This window comes from Uloborus diversus, chromosome 5 (genome assembly GCF_026930045.1).
Source record: "Uloborus diversus isolate 005 chromosome 5, Udiv.v.3.1, whole genome shotgun sequence".
Taxonomy (NCBI): Eukaryota; Metazoa; Arthropoda; class Arachnida; order Araneae; family Uloboridae; genus Uloborus; species Uloborus diversus.
Genome location: NC_072735.1, coordinates 5,114,353 through 5,139,514, shown reverse-complemented (window position 1 = coordinate 5,139,514; position 25,162 = coordinate 5,114,353). Strand labels below are relative to the sequence as shown.

Genomic DNA, 25,162 nt, shown 5'->3' with positions numbered 1-25,162 from the left:
GGTTATCGTTATAGACAGTATCGTTATACACAGGTTTCACTGTATGTGTTTTTTTATAAATCTACGTGAGAACTTTAAATAGATGAAATAATCATACTAAATAGATGAAATAATAATACAGTATGATAAAAGATAATGCAAACAAGAAAAATGCCTACCGCTATGCCATTCCAAAAAATTACAATGAATATCATCGCCTCAGAGCAACAGTAAGATATATTAGTGTTTTTTCTGGGATTAGATATCTTACTGTTGCTCTGAGCTGAAGATATGTTGTATGACTGTAAATAAACTAAATATTAAAACTTACAACTATTTTTCGTGGTCATAAGAGTGAGAAAATCAGTTCACAGTGTGTTCAGTCTGTATGAACTTTAAGTCAATGTACAGAGTGTCCAAAAAGTCCTTGACACATTAAAAAAATTCATAGAAAACCAACAAACTGTGGTATTAATTTGCGGTTTGCACCATAATACTTCACAGGTTCAAGAGTTTTTATGACATCGAAAAAAAAAAGTTACTTTTAAATCTTGTTTGTTGACATGGGGGAAACGCAAAAAGGAATGAAAATTACTAAGCGAAGAGTTGCAAGCATAGCGTATACTGACACCCTGGCTGCAAAATGCCTTTTTTCTTCTTCTATTTTTTCCCCTTTTCATGTTTTTTTTTTTTTTTCGATGTCATAAAAACTCTTGAACCTGCGAAGTATTATGGTGCAAACTGCAAATTCATACGACAATTTGTTGGTTTTCTATGAATTTTTTAAATGTGTCAAGGGCTTTTCGGACACCGTGTATATTTTCAAAAAATGTTGGCCAGACGATAAGCTTAAAAAAAGGGAGACTAAAAGGGCCACTAAAATTTTATGTAATTGTTCTAATCCATTATTATGATATAAATCATCATCAGAAACAAAAATTTCAAATGCCACTAGTTATTACAACGCGTATTTTTCCTGGTTTTTAATTTATTTCTTAGCGTTCCTGTTATATGAACTCCTGCTACTTGCATAAATTGTGCAACCTAAATTTATTTCTATTATTCCAGAAGAATATTATCTTTTAAGTAAAATAATGATACAAAATATTTTAAGGGCATATTTTTATTAAAAAATGTATAACAAAAATAATAGCTGAGCTTGAATATAATTTGAAATTATTTTGTATTAATATTTTATCCTCAAATATCTCGACAGTTGTTCGCACACACCTTAAAACATTTCGGGTTTTTTTTTTTTTTTTTTGTAAAAGTATGAATTTAAAAGTTTTTTTTTTCGTGAATGAATTGATAAAATTAATTTCAATTTATACAAAGCGAAACAAAAGCAAGCAGCGATGAAAAAGAGTGCATAAAAGATTTTGTTTAAATAAAGGGAAGATAGGTGAAACAGAAAACAATGAAAACAAAAGATAATTTAAAAGTAGAGAGACTGAATTAAAATGCGTAAAATAAATGTTTTAAAAAAAGCAAAAACAGAAAAAAAAGAATGTTAGTTTACAAACATATATGCTAAACATTTATTAACAGGAACACTTTTTGAGTTTATGCAATTTCTTATTAAAACCTAGAAAATAAAACTACAGCAAAACCTCATTAGAAATTTAAAAAGACTATTTTTCTTCATCAATAAAAATAATTTTACTAACTGTGTACGAAACTCTGCAGTTTTTAGTTAAAGTATTATTTTCTACAAATGCAACGTTGCTTATTCATCTGCTGAACAAAATTGTTTTTCGTAGAGAAAATAGTTTAAAATATTAAGGTAATTAACACATTTTTTTTCTTTTTGAAATGATTTATGTCTTTAGAAAATGCTTGTGTCTCTTTCAAAAAATATTAACTTGTGGCCATACCAACAACCTAAATGTAAGGGGGCAATATTACAATCACTCAAGTCACACTGGTCATCGAAGTAAAAACGCTTTTATAAAGAAACTAGAAAATTGCCCGTGATGGTATGACGTGTGAAAATTGCTTCTACATTTGAACGAAGCCACCAAATGAAATTTCAACCCTAACTCCAGTGGATCAACCCTATCCAGTAGATAGCTTTCATTGCTGACCGCTTTTTCGTTTTTTCAATCTCCTTAAATTATTCAGTAAGTTACCGCCCTATAGCCAGGGCTAAGGCAGAAATACATGAAATACACCGCCAGCTCAGTCAATTCCAGCCGAGGACTTCAATTTCGTGCTTAAGTGCTAATTCTATATTAGCTACCAGTTTGTTTGGCACTCTTGGCTTCCTTAAGAGGTTTTCCACCTCCAGCTCAGTTAGTCCTATGCTTGGCTGATGAGTGCTAATAAGCACGAAACTGCAGTCCTCGGCTGGAATTGACTGAGCTGACGGTGTATTTCATGTATTCCTAAAATTAGTATTACCAGTAAAACAGTTACCGGATACAGTTCAGCCTTGTTAAAATGAATCATTTCTCTGCATGTCAAACTAGAGCCGCTATATAGGCCGAAGCATCAGCTCAAGTTTAGCCATTTTGGATCGGATTTTTGATTGTTGCACTGCTTGGGTTACCACAGCAAAGTTTCGGATTTCACCAAATTTGCAGAAAATAATATTTTACTTTATAAACAATTCACGTGCCACTAAAAATTGCTGATCTTAAGCTGATGCGTCGGGCCTTATGTCAAACATTACCGAAAAATATTATCTTAAAGTGACCCCAGAGTCACGGTGGACACTGAAGCAGTTACTATTTAGATATTTAGATTTAAAGCCCTGAACCGTAGAATAGTCCACCATGTTAAGGCAACCCTAGAGGTTGGGTTAGCAACAAGTTAGTCAGATTGCAATATCACCAGAGAAAAAAGTTCTCTGATTTCAAAAACACTAGTGTTGATTCGCATCAATATAAACGATGAACACATCTTATATACATTACCTTCTATGTCTGTACTTTTTAGTATAGTTTCGTCGTCTTTTATCCATGAGTCTAAAGTGACGTACTCTCGAGCAAAAGAAGGCAAATGGCACCGAAGAACTGCAGTGTTTCCTCGTATCACGTAGTCATCATACACTTGTGGAAGGAATTTCTGTTGGACAACTGATAATGAAACAGAAAAGAAGCTATGTTAAAAGAGATATGCTTAGCTTTCAAAATAGAGCAGAAATGTTCACTGAATTACAGGGCAGGTTTTTTCTTACAAATCCTCCCCCATAGCACAAAAAGCGTGCTTTAAAAATATATGCTAATGGTAACAAAATGGGAAAAGTTTGCAATAGTATGAATATCATTCAAAATATAACTTGATATTTCTTAATGAATACGGTGTCCAGAATTAAAATCATATGATATTGAAAAAAAAAAACAATATTTACTTTATTAATATAACTATTGTGATTAATTTCTTATAATTATTAAAAGTAAAATGACACGGATTTAGTTCTTTATTTGTCTATTGGATTTTTCATTGTCAATTATGATTTTTCAACCTCATTCGTCACATTTTTGTGTTAAAAGTTGTCTCGATAATTGTTTCATATTATTTTTCTTTCGATCTAAGAAACGTAAATGTGTAACGTTTTATTAAAAAATACTATACATACTAGGAAAGTGGAAGATGAAACTGATTTTTGGCGGATGCCCACGGTAATGCTTGCATAAAAGTAAATTTTGAAAGTGAGACATGCTTAGTTTTTTTCTTTGTAATCGAACCAGGGCTGCGCCGTCCCTATGTGCAAGGTCGTACGACCCACGACGGCACCAGAGCCAAAAAGGCGCCCAACTGTTCAAAAAAGCTCCAAATTAAGGGAAAAAAACTCTAGCCAAAAAAGTAAAATTGAATTCTTTATTATATCCAATGGCGTCGGTGAAATTTTACTGCTCATTGAAACAAATAATCCATCTTGCTGAAAATCAAAAAGGAAAAATTATTGACTTATTGTGTTTAAACGTGCTTTTTAAAAGCGTAATCTCTTACACTGAAAACAAGTGACTTTAATTGATGCTTACATTAGCATTTTCCTTTTTAATATGGAACCTTGAATGCTATTTTGGTATGTCTATAGTACACAATATTGAGTATACGAGGTGCAAGAAATTTGCTATTTTTCATTTTGGTTCTTGCGCTGAAATATCTTGAATTATAATTAGTGCTATTATAGTCTTTTTGTAATTTTTAATTCGTGGTAATTCCACTGCTTCGTGTTATACATAAAAAATACGGAAAGCACATTTGCATAATATTTAGATGAGCGTATTTTTTTGTACATTGTAGACAATAATTTAGGTTAACTTTTTAGCTTCGAAAAGTAACGACTTGGCCGCAATTACTTGATTCTCCTCCCCCCCTCTCCTTTTATTTCTGTAACTATTTGTGTATTAAATAAAAAAAAAAGCTTTAGAGAGACTATGTATTTGTTTTTGATATTAAATTCAATACCTTTTGTAACGGTTCCGTATTTTAAAAATTTTCATTTCACCGGAAATGATTTCAGTTTCAGATTTTAAAGAGGAATACCATCCACTTCAATTTATAAAGTTATTATCTATTCAGTAGTCCGTTGGATTGTTTGACAGGCATAAAACTTTGAACACTTATTTACCAATTATATATTAGAGAGGTATTTAGAGCGGCGTGAACTTTGATCTTTAAATTATTTTCTTTTTTAAAAACGCATTTGCCTATCAAAGAGGCAAGGTTCGTTAAACCAGGCCCAGCCTGAAAATCTCTTCGTTTTTTTTTTCCGGGCAGTCATACTTGAAAAAAAAAAAAAAAAAAAAAAAAAAAAACACTATCTCGCTGAAGTGGGCTTTTCACAATTTTCTATATTTTGAAACATTTACTTTGAAAAAAACTAAATATTGATCAATACGAACTCCAGAAATAGGACATCTTGCTTTTTCTGGACAGTATATGAAATATTAGAAATGTAAGCTGCATAATATCCGTTTCCCATTTTTTTTTTGAAGTACTTATTAGACTAAAATAAATAATAATTATTTCAATCACATTCCAAAATTTGTTGTTTTTTAAATTTTGGGGTAAAATGATTTGATTAACTGAAATTCGCCACCTCTTTCTTAACAACAGCTCAACGCAAGGTTTCTAAGAGAAAAAGTCAGATTTCAAAAGTTAATTTCGATCGCCCCTCCCTTACATCCGCCCTTACTCGAAATCACTTTGAGACATGAAGTAAAAACGTACACTGCGTTCCAAAATTTAAAAAAAATGTTTTTCTTTTGCTAAATTAAATGCCAAAACGTATTTTTTTCCATATTACATTCGTCTACAAAACCTCACCCCAGGTGATAATTATATTTCGCTCCAATGTTACTGCCCAAAGGCGCTCAAAAGACATTTGCACGACGGCGCCGATGAAGCTTGGCGCGGGCCTGAGTCGGACCCGCTTAATGGAATAGCCAATTTTCCACGAAAAAATATTATAAAAAGCGAGACATTCCATTATCCGGGATAAAAAGAACAAATTACAATGGTTTGGTGCTTGAAAATGTATTACATTAAGCGAAATATTCTTTTAACCGATACTCTAATAAGCGAGCTTGACTAAGGAATTGCATTACAATTATCAGTTTTACTAATAAAGGGATGAAATGTTCTTCTCCCAAATTTAAACTCTGATTTTTTTATTGGGCTCTCAATTGTTAAATACAAGTTCTACGTAACTTTTAGTTCTGTGAAACTTAATTATTTTCTTTTTTTTTTTCAAAAGCAAACTTTCTCTAACTTTCCAAAAAAAAAAAAAAAAGGGCTCATCATAAATCATATAAGATGTCACAAATCGCACGCTGGCAAGGGAAGTGACACAACTGAAAAAAAAGGGGGGTGGAGGAGATAAAATCAAAATTTTACGCAAAAAATCATCTAAGCGGTTTCGTCTCAAATCCTAAAATGCGCGAAAAAATATATATATAATGTGTTGCTTACTGATTAGTTTTTCGTTGTCTTAATTAATAATTTAAGCCTAAAGTTTTTTTTTTTTTTTTTTTTTTTAATTATGAGATCGTAATGATGTCTCTTATTGGTTATTTCGTCTTTACGCCACCACATACTAGTAACTCAAACTAGTTTTGCGCCAGTTATGCGGCAAGAAAGATCATTAAATTGAGATTTTAAATCAATAGCTAGTAAGTTTTTTCCACCTTTCTTGTAAAACGCGAGTTGTGTGACTTTCCTAGCCGGAGTGTGATGTGCTACTTCTACCAACTGATATTGCTTTTTTTTGTTCATGAGAATAACTCAAAAAGCAATAACGAAACCCATTTTTCAAATGCTTCTTGCGCATTAGTCGCAGAAATACGCACGGAATTAATTTAAGTTTAAATTAGCCCAAAACCGTTCAATAATTTCCAAACCCCAATCTTACTTAACAGCTGGCTCCACCGTAATGATCTATCAATAAAACGGAAAATTCATCCGCAATTTACTTTGATGAAATGCCAATTAAAGCGAACGGCGGAATAGGGGAAAAATATCCCATATTAATACCAGTATCGCTTTATTATCATAAATGCGAAGTATTCCAGTGTCATTAATACTCCGCGCTTGCGAGAATTTAACATACAAGTTGCGTTTCACTTTTGCAAGTAGCCAGTTATTAGCCGAAATAGCTTCTGAGCTGGGAGTTCCATTTATTACATAGTACTATAATTTAGTCAAATTCTCCTCTGGGGAAATATTTATTCGGAAAGGTTTAATTTTCCGTAGCCGGAAGCCAGAGAAGCATCTCCCAGCCGAAGGGTAATCTGTAAACCGAAAGTTATTAAAGATGAAACGTTTTATTATGAGGCAAGATACTTTAGGAAGTTCTCCGAAGCTAGGAGGAGGGGTGGAACTGACAAGGGCCGATTCTTAAATTGGATGTTTGATTTTCTTTTAAGTGAAATGCCGCGATTGAGTTTGTCGACGTAAGTAGCAAGAGTTTTGAAACGGATTTACAGCTTTCAATTTGGGGAATTGTGCTGAGGAAAAAATATTCAAATTGAAAGATCTTTTAAATGCATTCGGTTTTTTACCCAAAAAAGGTTTTAAACGAATTTGAATTTTTTATTTTGAGCATTGAGGAAATAATCGAACACGGAGAAAAACAATGTATTCTAACTGATAAAAGGATTTATATAAGAGGAAACTTACTTTGCAATCTCTTTTCGGCGTAGTTTTGGTAAGTCCTTTTAAAGAGAATATTTCTAAAAACTGGTAGTTTTGAAGCTAAAATATGCTTTACTTAATTAAATTTAAATAAATTTTAGTCATACTTCCAAACAGTATATGAACGTCATATATCTCGTGTACTTATATTGTTCAATATTTAATGGCGATCGGGAACAAACAAGGTCAGTCAAGAAAAGTTAATACACTTCTCTCCCGAATATTCGCATATTTGGTTGGATCAAGTACCACGGATAATAAAAATCACTGATAAATCGCATAAAGGCTAAAATAAGGAACTTATAAGGTAAAATTTGTCTTTAATCAAAAAGTTAGCCGTATTCATAAATAATACTTTCTACAAACAGTGAAAATATAAACAGCACAATGAAAACATTTTGTATTTTTGCAAAAAAGGACAAAATAAATAACAAGTATGTACATTACAGAAACCATGATAAATAAATAAATGAATATTTCAAAAACAACTGAGATTTAACTCATAATTTTTCGACAGAAGATTAAGTATTGGTATTTACTTTTTGCTGCGAAAATATATGTTCCTGATAGCCGAGAGGATAATCCCTGACCGAATTTTCTATTAAAAAAATTGTGCATTAGCAACCACTAAATAGCATCATAATTCTATTTCAACACAGCTGTTAAAATTAAAATGTCAATCTATACCAACCAGCACCAACAAAACTTCTAAGAAGACTTAAAATTGCAAAGGTCAATTTTAAATTACATAGTTTTATGTTTTATACTTAACATTCAAGCTGTTTCTTTCATTATGACTTGTGAATACTGTCTAACCACGGATTGCATGGAATTTTCAAACGTCCAGATAAGACGAATCTATGTGAATAAGAGGGAAAAGTAAAAATTTGCAGCGCGTATTCCGCTTATTTGAATGAGACTCTAATTCGGCAAAAGCTGACATCGGCAAAAAATAATAGATTCGTCCATTTCCGGCTTTAAAACGGATGTTTGTCTTTCCATACAATCCGTGGTCAGACAGTTGCTGAGTTAAAACGACAACTGAGAAACATTTTTTTTTTAATTTTTAAAAATGGTTGAAATAAAATGTACTTTTCAGTGAGATATATCTCTTAATAAGTAGTTTTGTTTACATAGTAACTACATGAACGAGAAAAGAAATAGTTTTAGATGAATTAGTTAATTTTTATACAAAAGAACACGTAAGAAGAATATACAGTCTTCGCTGAGAAATAAATGAGCGTTTAAATATAACAATCCTAAACAAGGATTACCAGCCAGCGTCGATGAGCAGTTTTCATCTGGTTCGCAAACAGCTAGTGAAATATGATCTTCATCTTTTTGACATTTGTGATTAAATTTATTAAAGGATTTTTTTTTTTTTGAATTCTTCTTATTTTGCCTAATATTAATTGTTCTGAAACTATTTTTTAGATCGTCTGTTGTCCCCTTAGACTTCGGAAGAGTACCAAGTGGTTCTCAGTACGTGAAATGGTTGAAAACTACGGGTGTGAAACAGTCTCAACTTTAATTTACGTAACAAGTAGCTTATTCCCATTGATTAGTATGATTAAAGGAAAAAAAATCAGAAAAAAATTATGAAGGGAAAGAGAACAAAGGGGTGAGAAGAGGGATCGAGTAAAAAGAATCATACACTTAACTTTCTTAATTTTTTCAAGAAAGTTCAATCCATGATTAAATGAGTCTACTTTATTATTTCTAACTTCATTTTCCTACGTATGCAAAATCCTCAACTGAATTAGATCGTATATGATTTTAACTTTGTCATTAATCGGCATATATTCCCATCAACAACTAATACATAATACATATTTTACGTAAAAAAGGCTTATATAACGTCAAGTCCTTCCTTAAATTTGTTAATTATAATCGGAATATCTGCATTTGCATTTTAAGAAATTCATATATTTTTACTTTACTATTCATGTATTTTAATATTTTTATAAATTTCACTGTTTCAGCTAAATAAGACCTATCATCAGTTACTATACAGAGGCTCATAAATGATAAGCAATACATTTATTTCCATTTCCAGAACATTATGTTTAAATTTGGCTATCATCAATAATACATTCTTGCACAAGGTTTTTTTTAAAGAAAAAAAAACAGAGATCCTAACCAAACATTTCAAAAAAAAAAAAAAAAAATCCAATATTTAAGCCAAAAAAATAACGAAATAAGTCATTAAATATAACTGAATAACAATCTCAGGATCAGCGCTAAAACTGACTTCAAAATATCTGGAAATGTCTCCTAAACTCTCGATTAACGCCATACCTACCATTTTTAATCCCTAAAAAACGTTGCTGGAACAGTTGGGAATTACCAATAGCAGTGTAGAAACTACTGGGGTTATGGACATATTTCGTGATTATTTGGTGGATTCATCTGGTAAAATGCGACTTATGAGACGTAGGTTTTGCTGTTTGACATTTTAATATTTAAAAGTGATTGTGTGTATTGTGATTATCTTCCTACATCAACTTCTATGAAAATAAATCAATATTTATATTTACCCCGTAGTCTTGGAACCTGTTGAGGTAAATGTTTATGAAGATGGGTTGTTTCCCATTTTTCAAAAATATTTTTTTCTGAAACAGCATATTCGAAAATGTGGGTATGTATTTTTTTTCTTAATTTCACTTAATTTCTTTCTTAAACGAGCTGATGTGTGCATCACATGACTTTCATTTACTCCAATTTAATGTCATTTTCCCATTATTAGCAATTTTAATGTGATTCAATAGTTTGCTCTCTAAATATCACCACCAGTGGCCAAATTGAAACCAGATTTAAAAATAAAAAATAAAAAAATCGCCAAATTTGTCTCCAAGTTGGCAACAAAACTTGGCGACCAAAAGACTGGCGATATATCGCCATGTGTTCATCAAATTATAACACCATTTGAGTATCCATCGAAATTAACAATGATTTCCCCCTAAAAAGGAGCAAAAGCCCCTTTAGAAGCACCCGAATGCAACCAAAAGGGGAGGTGCACAACTACACCTTACTAGGAGTCTACGTATCAAATTTCATCTTTGTAGGACATACCGTTCTTCAGTTATGCGACATACATACGCACATCCACACATACGCACATACGCGAATACATATGTACAAACAGTCGTTACGAGAAAAGTCGTTGTAATTAACTCGGGGAAAGTCAAAATGGATATTTCGGGTGTTTATACGTTCTTAGGCACTTATCCGCGTGTGGTCGGGTTGAAAAAAAATGAACATTAATTCGGGGGTGAGCAAAATGGAAATTAAGGCCGAATTTTGAGTGACAATTTTTTCGCGAATACAAAACTTCCTTCTTTTTTTAAATAGAAGTAAAATAGTAATCTTAAAAGAAGATAAGTTGTTGTTTTAATTTTTGCTGCAGACGTTACAAGTGAACAAGTTGCTAAGGTTACCACAACAAAGTTCCAGATCATTGCCATACTTCGCCAAATGAATACTTAATTTAACTAACGATTTTCGTTCAGCAAATAATTATTGTTTGCAGTGAAAAATCCCCAAAAGGTCACCCATCTCGCCAGAAAAGACAACCATGCATTTCGACTCAAGATGAATATCTTCCCTTGTGACGTTCCACGATCAAGCTTTTTGTTTTAGAAATCTCAAATTAAAAAAAATTCTAGTTAAAAATTAAATGTTAGAGAAATAAAAGTATATACAGGTGTCACTCGTATAACACGGTACTTCTACAACACGGTTACGATATTGCACGGTACTAAATTTGCGATTATTATAACACGGTTTCGATATTACACGGTACAAAACTTTAATATCATAACTACGCAGTTTTGATGTAACAGGAGTTTTAAAAGAAGAAATTTAATTTTTGCTCAATACAATGTTAAAACATGTATGATAACAACTGTAATAATTTTTTACTTTGATTTTATGAATATTTTACGAAAAACTGTGTGTCTTGGGCTCAAAAGTTTGGTTTCCTCGTATAACACCAACTTTTAACTTTGAAATACATACTTGATTTTTCTCATCAGTGTTCTAAAAGCAAATGGTGAATACTTTAGTTTTCAATGCATTGCAAGAAAATAACATTAGGATTAAACATAAGGTAAATTTGGCAAACGATTAATAAAAAATGTAGTCAAAATCAAATAAATAGAATGATTCTATTTATTTTATTTTAAATTTTGTTTTGTTGTTGTTGTTCAGACGAATTTAATTACTACAGAAAAGCTCAGATATTTTTTTTCTTATAAAATGCGTTTTGTTCTTGGTATAGAAAGAAAATCAAATAATATATTTTTTTTTTGTGCATAACTGCTTTAATTTGAGGTATGTAAATTGATTAAGTTTTATCGTTTAAAACAACTCTTATTTTTAAATCAGTTGGTCTTTGTATGTTCCGCTTGCCAGTTTTCGTTTGTATGTTCTATTGAGCCGAAATTTCAGCTATTATAAAATGTGCACCTTATTACTTGGTTTCGATATAACACGGTACACATTCCTTGATTTTCATTATTTCAAAGTGTCGAATAACACGGTTTCGATATAACACGGTACACATTGACATGATTTATGATATATACATGATTAATGTGGTTGTTTCCTTCAGTCAAAAGTAGTACTTTTTGTCGCTAAAATTGATTGTGTGGTATACAGATTAATACATAACTCAGCCCAGGCGGGATGAGGATTTTTACATTAATACTGATGCTAGTGGATTTGCCATATTAGGTGTACTTTTGCAAAAGAGAAACAATGTTCTAGTGCCAGTATCATACTTCAGTAAAATTTTTTCTCCAGCAGAAACACGCTATCCTGCCATCAAGTTAGAACTTATGGCGATTGTACACACTTTACATGCTTTCAAAAATTACATTTACAACATACATGTGTACATTCTCTCAGATGCTAAATCATTAAAGTATTACAAAAAGACATCATCCCCAGCTTCTTTGACAACAAGATGGCTTATGTCCATCAGTGAATTTTCTTTCGCTTTCATTTTTTTTGCCAGGAATGAAAAATTCATTACCCGATTTTTTATCACGTACCGACTTACATGAACATCAAATTGACATTAATTCTCACCCGTCTCTTGTTGAGGATGTTCAAATTAACCCACTTGTTGACTTAACCTCACAAGATGAAGAACATTTTCCTGAAATTGTTGAAAAGGAAGTTGATTTTTCTGCACCATGCATAAATAACAGCGATATTTGTAATAACTGTAATGTTCAGTCTGTTGGTGATGTTGTTGCAAATGAAAAAGTTAACTATTGTGCTCAAATTTTGAATTTAACACACCAAGTGAATAATCCACTATTGGAAATTTCAAATTCTGCTTTGTTAGCAGCACAAATGAAAGATGAAAAACTTTCCCTTATTTATAACAACATCATTAACAGAAATATTTCACACAAGCATAGAAAATATTGCATTGATCCTAAAACTAGATTACTCATGTTTTCAAAGTCTAACTCTGATGATACTGTAGAAACAAACCTAAAAATTGTTGTACCACCTACACTCAGGCTAAAAGCTCCGACAATTGCTCATTTTTGGGCATTTGGGTATTTTAAAAACATATGAATTTCTTTCGAAAAATTATTGGTGGAATGGTGCATATGTTGATTGTATGAATTCCTGTGTAAGCTGTGTTTTCTGCATCAATGCTAAACCTCATACAATAGCTAAGGTACCCCTTCAAGAAACAAGAAACCCCAGGTATTGTGGAGAATTGGTCACACTTGACATTTGTGCCCCATTTCACAACCAAAAATACATACTCACTGTAATTGACGCTTTTTCCAGGCATTTGGAATTATACATTCTAGATAACATCACTGCAGTAACCGTCGCGAGAAAGTTTTTTAAATACATCACCCTGGTTGGTAGGCCAAGCCTTGTTCTATCTGACTTAGGTACTCAGTTCACATCCGAAATTTTCACCAAACTGAACGAGCTCTTTTTAATAAAACTGGAGCACACTACGACGGGTAACCCTCAAGCAGTCTTTCAGAAAGGGTGAACCTTTCGCTCAAGTCATCAATTAAAGCTTTGCAGCAGTCTGGGATTGATTTCAACTATGCGGTAGACATACACAAGGCATGTTACAATGCATCTACACACTCCACTACTGAGTTTTCACCAAATGTTGTGCATTTTGGCCGCCAGCTTTCACTTATTACAGATATACCAAATTTCGACTTGAACCCATCTCTGAATGCAGCTTAAGAAATTCATGAAATCATGCAGCAGCTACAGGCGGTATATGATAATTCAATCAAGAAAAAAAGAATCCAAAATTTCAAACATAATCAGCATGCATCCAACAGACAATTTGTTAAATCCGACTTGGTTTATATGAAATCAATAAGCAAATTTAGACCAACCTACTCTGGCCCTTACGTGGTGAAGGATGTGGTATCTCCTGTATTAGTCCAAGTCCAATGGCATGAAAATCCACATGCTCCTGAATTCAAAATCCACGTGAACCGCCTATTGAAAATACAAAAGAGGAAGAAACACCTTTTAGACATTGCCCAAGAAAATCGTGACAACATGGTAAATCAACCCAGCCATGTACCCAACCATAGCATTATCAACATTCCTTTAAGAGATGTCAGCACATCACAACAGTCAAGATCAACAAGTGATGCCAACTCCAGTGATCCAGTTGTCTCACGGAATGTTACACCCGACACCGTCGATCCAGAAATCCTTTCATCAACACCTACTCGACAGTCCAGATCTCCGTATTTATTACGATCCAGAAATTGAACTGTTTTTTTCACATGAGACATTTCTTAACTAGAACTTTCATACGTAAAAGTAGTACTTTATCTCCTCTTCAATTTCTTTACATGTTTCCTGTGATGTCAAGCTCCCATTTTTTTAGACACTCAATTTCTCAGCTGTATTGTGATGCGTCATCTTAAATTGGAAAAGGTCTTTTCGCATATTCATTATGAAGAAAGAAAACCAAGCACACACGGATAGTTTATGCTTCAAACCCAACACCTTCGAGGATGCTTGTCTTCAACCATTTATGTTGCGACTGTCTTCTTATTGCTTACATCAAAGTATTCTTCAGTTTAAAGCAGAAGAGACCATGCCACTAGAAACATATTTAGGGAATCTCTGCAATAACCACTCCATGCTGTTGCACTACAGAAGTGAAACCTATTGTGTTTTTGCTGTGAATCATCGCTATAATACGTGAACTGTCTCTACACCACTGAAATTCACGGTGGCCACAGTATGTTTTTTAGTGCATCACCTATTGGGTACCTCTTAGTCTCGATGCCTTTTATCACTGGAAGCAACCATTTATGAACAATTTTTCTGCCATCTTGACATATACTAATACAGACTTGGATCTGTCTACATAATTTTCTCACACTAACTGTTCAAGTGTTTTTACCATGTTAGGGTGTATAAATCCCTAATGCCTGGATATGCCGTTTGTGTTAATGTGCTTCCTATACTTATTAGTAAATTTTCTGCAGATGTTATATGTACTTTCCAAGGTAACCAAAAGTTGTACAAGTGATTTGTTATACAAAGAACATTTTTTTTTTGTCATGCGTCTGTTCCAAGGAAATCAAGAAATATACAAACCATTTGTTATAAAAAGAACTATTTTTCTTCTATGATATTCTAGGGTATTGAAACTTTGAAAAAATATTTTAACAACAACTCCCATCGATGTATCAAAATGTTGCCATAACATTGTGTTTAGCGTTACAACATATTTATGTTTCTCTTTGTATAATCATTATAGCATGTCAGTTTGGCTTTCTTTTAGAAATTGAGCCTTTTCTCACCCATACCTTTTTATACATAATTTCTGGTTTCACCTAGCATTCACATGTTTACCAAAAAAAAAAACATTGGTTTTACAATGTTTCAGTTGTAAGGTCTTCACATGTCATAATCTCTGCTTTTTACTGTTTTGTCCTTTTATCTTACAGATTCTGTTGTTTGAGTTTAGACCATGTGGTATTCAGGGATATCTACGCCTTGTCGAAATTTGACGTCATTTTCATTCTTTCCCCATTTTTGGACTTTTCTCATTATGGGTACAAAATTTGGCAAAAAAATCTCTGCAGAGGTTAAGTACATGGTTCATGTAACTGGTATTTATTTCAAAATTCTCCTATAATACCCAGTTCAAAATTTTGTCTTTGATATTTTCTGAAGCACTATTTGGTCTTTATTCTTAAAAGCATTGTCTGCATATTTTTGTCAGTTTTTAATACTTCTTTTATCTCTCACACAGACCATTGTTTTGATGTATAACTGTGTATGTAGACGTACATATACACATTCACCATTTCATTTGGTTGTGCTGTTTCACCAATTACTCACTACCTCTTTTAAACTGTTCATACGTCTTTTGTCGGGAAAAGTGTCTTGATTTTTTTGCATTTTTATATACCTTTTTCATGTATAACGTTTACACTTAAAAATTTTAATTTGTTGTGCTAAAACGGTTGGTCATCGGGTAGGAAAAATGACAATGAATTGTTTAAAAATACACATTGATTGTACTTTATGTTATATCACCAAATTGAAATAATTTTATACAATCAGGTTATATTGTAAGGTTGTGGTTTTGCTCTATTTGCTTTATGTGCAAATATTTTGCCAAAGTTCTTTACAGGTTGTTCAATATTGTATGTATGTAGTGTATACATTTTGTATTTTTATTAGTCAAGAGTTTTAAATATGTAATTTAGTCTTATTGACAATTATTTTGTGCATCTCTCTCATATATTTTACTTATTTATTCCAAAAAAAAATTGTCCTTTACTCATACTTGTGGTAATATTAGGTGTATTCAGCTCATTTGATGTCATATGTTATGTAATGGTTTAGGAACTGTAAAGAGAATTCTTTTACTTCATCTTTTGAGAGCAACTATTTCTATGAGCACATTTACCTGCAGATGTGTTCCTTTTTATTTTACAATATTTTGGAATTATGTGTGGTTTCTTTGTAAACTCTTATTGCATTTGCTGAACAAGTTTTTTTTGTTCGTTGTTCAAAGGGGGGAATGTGGTATACAGATTACCACATTTAAACAATATACATCTCACATGCACTTTCTCCCTCATACGCAGCTAGTCAACTGAATGTGAAGTTTACTTTTTTTTCAATCTGACAATATAATCAGTTTTTGCATCACACACTCTGGCATTTTGTCCCTCCTCTCCTATTTGTTTGGGGCAAACCGTAGTGCATTAATCTTTCGATTTTTCTTAACCGTTTGCCGCACGGCATGGGTTTCGAGGGATAAGCTAACTGCAGCTGTAGTGAAACTTTTGTTCCATATGGTTTTTTTGAATTGGAAGGGGGGAACTTTGGGACGAAAATGATTGGCCCTTAAAGTGCTTTGTGAGTTTACAAAAAGCCGTTTGTATTATGTGAGAGCCCCACTTGCCTCCGGGATTTGCTGGGAGAGTGTCCCACGTTTGTTTGGTGTCCAGAGATGTGGGAATAAAAGAAATGGCTTGGTGCCATACCTGCTCCATGATGATAGACGTACAAAGATTTCCTTTTTAAACATACCTTTTTTTTGTTAACTTGGTAATTATGTTTGATAAAAAGGAGTTGATTTAAATAATGTGATATATGTCTGTATTCTGTTTATATATCTGGTATTTGTAACATGAAACAGTGTAACGGAATTTTTATGTAATGTGCATGGTATGATCATTAAACTTTTTAGCATAATTTACAATTTGTATTTGTGGTAATATTAACGATTTAAACACAAGTGGATAGCCCTTTCCGCGTTTAACTGTGGAATGTGGAGATAGGATTTTGAACTTTCGGTTATTTTCCAATGCGGCACACAACGCCACTAATGATCACATGGCCTGGTTCCACACCACAGATTGAATAAGCAAAAAAAAAAAAAAAAAAAACGTGGACCCAGAAAATACTTTTATTTTCCCAACAGTAATTTTTAATTATTATTTTTAAATGTCCGATTTTTGAAACAAGACGAGGTCTTGATGACGTCACAAATGATGCACTTTGCCGCATCTTTCTACCGCGATTCCACGTTATGATAATCAAGAAGCGAATTAAAATTGCGCTCTACGCTTGCTATCAACCCTATCGTTGCCAATACACGTGAGTAAAGATGCGAATTAAGTATTTTGCTCTGTGAATAGCAACACAGAATGGCATTTCATCATTTGTGATGTCATCGGATAGAAGCATAATTATTGAAAGCGCGCCGATTTAAGTATTTTTTTTTTTAACTATTAAACTTAAACAAATTATTTAAAAAAAGTCAGATCCTATGTTTTTAAGCATGTTCTTTCAGGAAAAAATACTTTTTAAATTTTGGAAACGACCCCATTAGGTTGAAAAATGAGTAAAAAAAAAACATTTTAAAAAAAGTCTCCTTTTAACACGGTTTCGATACTACACGGAACGAATTAACCGTGTTATGCGAGGGATACCCCTGTACCTGCTCTTTTTCTTTTTGCTTATTCTATCAATTTCAGAGGCTAAAAATAGTATCTTTGATTGATGGAAACATCCCCATTGTTCTTTTCTATTAAACCGTAATGATGTCCAAACTTTCTTACTATGTTACTCTCAGAGAGTCTTGGACACAATGCTCAAAGTTTTACGTCTCAATTACTCCAGCGGAAAGGGAAGTATCTAAAAGGGAAATTTGAAATATTGCCTAAATTTACCCAACCAATCCTCTTAGTTTTAACGAAGGCATACGTAAATTCAGGTCTGAAATTAGGGCTCTGAGTTTCTCACGAACGAACCACCCCACCTGTAGGAGGCCCCGAATATGTGTAGTAACACTATGAACTCTATTCATGTACTAAAATATCAACAACCGGAATATGACATCTAGAGAGTGCACTAAATTAGTTTTAGCAGCCAGTTTGCTTGTAATCTTAGCATCAATGAGAGAGCATCTGCATCCAGCTAGGTTACTGACTATTTTAGACTGATTAGTTCATAATAATAACGGAACTGCAGTCACTGGAAGTCACAACCGGGTTGTTGTTGTTTTGCAAGACGTTATGCCTTTGACATGGCTTATGGCGGTAACTTATTCTCTATTCATGCAGTACGCTTTTTGAATTAAATGTGTTCTGCTATAAATATCACCCATTGACTACTGCCTTTTAGCCTACTTTCCCAGCAAAAGTCAGACAAAGAAGAAAAAAGCATGAAAGAAGGCTTATTACATCTTAAAAACATCGCAAAAACAAAAAAAAGTCAAAACTAAATTTAATTTTTTAATAAATATCGAAAATTAAAAATTGGAAAGTAGGGTATTGAGATGGGGGAAAATGTCTGTCTGTCTGCCCTCCCCCCGAATAACTTTTGAATGAATAGACCGATTCGAACTTTTTTTTTTTGCTCAAAAGATCTCGGCGAGGACACCTCATTCCCATATTTCAATTTTTGATTTTAACAATTTTTCGTTCAATTTTGAACAGTTCAAAAAATTTTAACATTAGCGTCTACGGGGAAATCCAAAGTAAAAGTAAGTCTTGAACTTAGAGACGAAGTGGCTTCAAACAAACTTTGTAAGAACAAGCTTTTGATGAAGAACATGTATCGAAAATATCTTCTGTTTTTGAACAATTTTCCGTTCAATTTTGAACTATTCAAATCTCTTAATATTATTGCCTATGGGGAATCTGAAAGTCAATATAGATTCCGAACTTAAAGGCGGATTTGCTTTAAAAAAATTTGTTGGAAATAGCTCTTGACGATCTACTCCTGACTCCGACTCTGACTTATGTGCCCGAAAATTTGTCGGACTCCGACTCCGACTTCGTAGCTTTGGCAAAAATTTATATACGGAGGAAAAATGACTGACTGCGACTCTTGGAAATTCGACTCGGACTCTAACTACCTTATCAAAATAAGTCCGACTCCGAATCCGCAAACATTGGCAGGGTGGCGAACTTAAAGGGAAAATAACCAATTCCAATTCCGAGTCTTAGAATTAAAAACTAAATGACAGCTGCTAGTCTTTCTAGGGATACGGAAAACGTCGTCGTTCTAGGGTTAATAATAACTCTTACAGAAGTTCTGTTACTATTGATGCAATGTATGTCTCTGAAACTCCATTACCTGCGATTCCTTCAAGATAGTGTGTCTAGAAACTTTGGAGCTGTGAGCGATGAGCACGGGGAAAGGTTTTATCAAGATATTTTTTCATTAGATTGCACATATGAGACTGATATGAGTGAATGCTCTCCAAATACTGCTGAAGATATGATTCTTCTTTGACTTACAACAAGCAAAATAATATAAAGCGTTTACAACAATGGGCTGAAAGCAAATGATGCTATCTGTAAAAAAAAAATAATTGTTTAACGAAACACAACAGATTTCATTACATTTATTGCCCGGATTTTCTTTTCTTTTAAAGTCTAGTCTCGTTAAATCAATGGGTAGTGTCTGTGCATTTTTCTGTAGTGGTTTTTTGTGTATCTTGAAAGCAAGAGGTAATAAAGAATATTTCTTCACCTTATTCGATTTTGTCAACCCAGTATTAGTGTAAATTGATTATTAAAACCAGGATGCAGGTTAAATTTTGTTTTATGCCGCCTATATTAATTATTAGAATGTGTAACACTGTCAATATTACTTACTTTGTAATAATTGCAGAAATATCGAATAAACTTGAAATTTTTATTATATCATATGACAAGAATTCAGTAAAACAAGATTAATCGCAAATTTAACGCACAACATATGACAATTTATGTACACATTTACTCGAAGCTCCTCTAAAAAAACCAATGAAATTCCTTCCTTTTTGAAAACTACCTTATGTCATTTGCTAATACACAGATTTGGAAGGCGGGACAGTTCAAAAAGGAATTACCAAAAATACTCTAAAACAAATCATTTCCTCTCCCCGAAAGTGGTAGAAACCAGCTTTACTCTTTTCGAAATCTTATTAAAAAAGCATCTGGAAACAAAATGAATTCCTGCGTCAATACACATGATAAAAGATGGAAAAAGGAAAAAAAAAGGAAATTCCTCCGCGAGATTCAGCCCGCTTTCCTTATGAGAACAGGGGGAATACAGTTTCTAATAATCCTTCGGAAATTGAGAAGATTACGATTCGCCTCGCTGGGTGAAACAAGACACACACAAAAAAGTGCCGATCGATAAAAATTTAATTAGTTGGGATGGGCCAGCACTTTCCTACTCTTGTCATACTGCGAAAGAACTTGCAGATGCACGGAACCCGGATTTCTTTTAGAGAGAAACTTGACTAATTGAAAAATAAAGAATTAAAATGAAGTGAGAGGAGTGAGGAACTGGGCTCACGCTTCGTGTTCCCAAGAACAAAGAATTTGTCTTTTCCTTTCGCATGAGAGCGAATCTTTTTCTTTTTTTTTTCCTGTCTTGTCTCGGGTTTCTAATTAAATACTGGAAAAGTAATTTTAATTACGTTCAATAGTATTGGCAGATGTAAAGTACATTTGGAAAGTTTTCTCGCATTTTAAATTCATTTTTTAAATTTATATTCGTTTTGACCTTTTTTGTAAAAATATGAGACGGTTTATTAATACTCAGGATAACTAAATGATGGTTTCTAGTTCCGGTTATAAGCATATTTTATCATAATTCTCCCTAAACTGTTTTTACTTTCTTTTACAAAAAAAAGGAAGTATTGTATTCGCGAAAAAAAAAATTCACCCAAAAATCGGCCTTAATTTCCATTTTGCTCACCCCCGAATGAATGTTGAATTTTTTTTTTCAACCCGACCACTCTTGGATATGTGCCTAGGAACGTACAGACACCCGAAATATCCATTTTGACGATCCCCGAGTTAATTAAAACGAGTTTTCTCGTGACGTATGTATGTGCGTATGTGCATATGTGTGTGTGTATGTCGCATAACTCAAGAACGGAATGTCCTAGAAAGTTGAAATTTGGTACGTGGATTTCTAGTAGGGTCTAGTTGTGCATGTTCCTTTTTGGTTGCATTCGGATGCTTCAAAAGGAGGTCTTTTGCCCCTTTTTGGGGGGAAATCATTGTTAATTTCGATGTAAATTCAAGTGGTGTTATAATTTGGCGGACACTTGGCGATATATCGCCAGCCTTTTGATCGCCAAGTTTGTCGCCAACTTGGCGACAAATATGAAGATTTTTTTTTTTTTTAAATCTGGTTACAATTTGGCCACTGTTGGTGATATTTAGACACTAAACTAATTACATCATATTAAAAATGCCAATAATGAGAAAAATGACATTAAATTTGAGTAAAAGGAAGTCATGTGATGCACACATCAGCTCGTTGTTTCTAACTATCTATAGATCCATCTCTCTGTCTGTCTATATATGTATTTATCTATCGATAAATATATGTGCCCGTCAATATATTTTTCTAACTATCTACATACCGCATTGTCTATTATGTTTTAACCAACTTGTCTATCTAAATGTAGGAACTCCCTAAACTGTATATCCATTTAACTATATCAATCCATCTCTCTGTCTGTCTATATACGTATAAGGTGGGTGGACCATGGAAGGCTATGCTCCTTTGAAGGCCAACTTTTAAAAAGTCATAGTTATTGTCATGTGATTACAAATTCCTTCCACTCACACTTATTTTCATCTAACTCAAGGACACAGACGTGGCGGTGAGTCGCTCGCTTCGCTATTTTGTTAGTGCGGGCCATTGAGAAGAGATACAGTGGAGGGAGTGAAGACTTTCATTCATGAAAACAAGACACCAAGTCACGTGATAGATTTTAAAGCAAAGCAATGGAAGAAATCAAGTTTCCTTCGCTTGCTTGACGCATAACGTGCAAACCATTCGTCGGTGTTGAGTCACGTGACTTGGTGTCTTTGGGTCAGCTTTTGCAAAGCCAATGATTGGACTTGCTCCCTCCATTTTAATTCCTGTTCTAAGGTGCAGGCCTTCGCTTCGTAGACTTCGGTCGTCGACGTCAAAACTGTAATTCGCACACACAGCAAAAGATATTTTTTACGTAAATGTTTTTTTTTACTGTAAATTTTCACATAAGGGGTTCCCTGTCGTACTGAAAAAAAAAATGTATTTTTTCGATCTTAGTTAAAATATCGGTAGTGTTTCTATGAAAGCCAGTGGTTCCTTGTAAGGCCAATCAAAAATTCGACGGTTGGCCTTGATAGAGTACATGGGTTTTAATAGAAACATTTACAAATCATAGAAATATAAACTTAGTTTTATTTATAAATACCTACCGGGAAAGCTGAGAAATGTTTTATGTTTTACTATTATTATTTCTAGTTTTTTTTCAACTTTGTAATTGTTTAGTAAAAACAATTACATTTCATCTTACAAAAAGGGTTGCACTCGATGTGTGGTACAGCTAAGTTTAAAATACAACGGGGAAATATCAGCCGAATACACTTAACCAGAAAAATATGAACAATTATCAATCCTTAGCAGCTTTTACCACCTAGGTTCACTTTCAGTATTGAAAAAAAAAATGGAATTTTGACATCTTGAATTCAAATTATGTTTTTCGCAATCACGAGCGTGTGTATGTAGGCGTGTGTAATTGTGTGTGGGGAGTATGTGTGTTTGTGTGTAGGGGGTATGTGTATGTGCGTGTAGGCATGTGTTTTTGTGTCTGTGTGCTGGCATAAGCGTGTGGATAGTTGTGTATATGAATGTGTGTGTGTGTGGGGGGGGGGAATTTGTATGTGTGTGTTGGCATATGTGTTTGTGTCTGTGTGCAGGCATGAATGTGTGGGTAGTTGTGTGTATGTGTTTGTGTATGTGTGTGTATGTGTTTGTGGGTGCGTGCGTGTGTGTGTGTGTAGTTGTGTATGTATGCGCGTGTGTGTGTAGTTGTGTATGTATGCGCGTGTGTGTAGGACATGGATGCAACCTGGAGACGGCTTTCGCCATAGGAGCAGCATCGTGAGGACCCGGTCGACGGTGATGGTGCGGAGGGTGGCGGTGGGAAAATAAAATGATAGGACGCCAAAAACAGTCAAATGAGAACAATAAGCAATCGTGATTGCTCAAAAAAAATAAAAAAAAGCTATACAAAGTCATACTATATAGCCAGTATAATACAAATGCAAAAAAAAAACCTTTAACTTACCTCCTCTCACGTGCGTTTCTTTGCTTATTATAGCACCCATACTGCTTTCAGCTAAGCACTGATAAAGAGTGTCATGGACATCTTGGCGATAATCTTCGCCAGCGAAGGGTGGAAACACCAGCGTCCCATCACTCCTCGTGTATCGCAGACCAGAAATGTCTCTAGCAATTTCACCTTCTCTATTCTGCCAACTGATCCTTGGCGAGGGAACACCACTAGCAGCACAACGAAGTTCGGTCCCACTGCTGTTCGAAAATTCTATTCTAAAAGGAGGCTCTGTCCGAAATCTTGGGCCGGATTCTTCGCTTCCGGAACATATCCAAAACACTGGCAAAAAAAAAAAAAAAAAATCTCTTATAACTAAAAATCAAATTTAGAACTCAGTTCAACATTTGTTAAACATCTGTTAGAGTAATTAACAAAATATTAGTGCACAAATTAAAAGAGATAATCACAGTAAAGTTGTTGAATGCTTGAAAACATAATAAATTGATGGTTTTATTTCTTTAATAGGGAACTTTTCAACATTTCACACTCTCACAGTTGTACAACGATCCCACCACATAAAATCATGAGTAACTTAAAACACACTAACATCAAACAAGAAAAGTAACACTTTTTACGCACAACGTACCTCCACATAAAATCATGAGTGACTTAAAACACACTAACATCAAACAAGAAAATTAACACTTTTTACGCACAACGTACCTCCACATAAAATAATGAGTGACTTAAAACACACTAACATCAAACAAGAAAAGTAACACTTTTTACGCACAACGTACCCCCACTGTTCTCACTGCCCACCCTTTCTGCCATACTCACTTCCTATTCCTATTCCTATTCAGAGTCACAACTGACTACAACTGTATTTATGTCGAGGACTGCATACTATGTGCCTTGCCTCCATTATTTTATATACCGATAGATGGCAGCACCATCAGTGGATCGAATAGTTAATGAGAATTTAGAACTAGTTCAGGAGCTAATAGCTACCAAGTGCTAGCACCCCCTGAGGTATCGTTTCACTTGGAGGACATTGAGACCACGAGCATATTTAACGTCGCCCAGTCCCCTTTAATGACGATGGTGGGTCTTCGACCATCGAGGATCGAACCCAGGACCCTCCGGCCCCGAATCCGACACTCTACTTCGGCCACACCCAATCTCCTGTCCCATGTTGCCAACCTCCTTCCAAAATAGTTCGTTATAGTGGCGAAGCCTTGTGGTTTCGCTCACGAGCTTGGAGGATTCTTACAATCACGATAACATAAACATATTTTTTCGAAACTCATTTACATGTTTAAATATTTTCCTCATTTTGTTTAAATTGGAAAATCGTCGTTCAATATATGACGGGTAAAAATTGCCTCTACATTTGAGCGAAACAATTTCCTGCTTGGTGATTTCAATCCTATTTCCAGTGGATTAACCCTAAACTCCAGTAGCGTTCATTGCTGACCACTTTTTCATTTCTTCATTCCCCTGAAATGAGTCTTACCAGTAAAACAGTTAAGTTACCGAATCCTGTTCAGCCTCGTCACAATAAAGCCTTCCTCTGCAATTTATACATCATCAAAACATATTACCAAATGATCATGACATGGGACGAGTTTCATTGTTGATGACATAAGGAACGTTACTCGATCATTGTCTAATATACTATTTATGAGGATTATCACATCACTCCTTAGTCACATTGTTTTTTTGTTGCTAGCTGTTACTTGGGTGTTTTCTGTGTGTCTACGTCATACTACTTGAGCAAATTTTATTATTTATTTTTGATACGTTTATCTCTGTATTTTAAAGAACTATTTATATAGCATGAAGACATTGTTCTGTATATGAAGAAAAACCACGATGAACCTATAGTATAGAAAAGATAATTTTTGTGTCTCGCGGTACTTTTAG

At 33.9% G+C, this 25,162-nt stretch overlaps 1 protein-coding gene across 1 annotated transcript in view; it reads right to left on the bottom strand.

The window, feature by feature from the left end:
* Nucleotides 1–24,070, bottom strand: part of LOC129222416 (cell adhesion molecule Dscam2-like) — a gene marked incomplete in the record, with an annotated part of 184,272 nt that extends 160,202 nt beyond the window's left edge. The window contains 3 exon segments of the mRNA XM_054856926.1: nucleotides 2,895–3,056; nucleotides 23,249–23,575; nucleotides 24,037–24,070. Coding sequence (XP_054712901.1) covers nucleotides 2,895–3,056; nucleotides 23,249–23,575; nucleotides 24,037–24,070 — 523 coding nt within the window.
* Nucleotides 24,071–25,162: the final 1,092 nt, after the last annotated feature.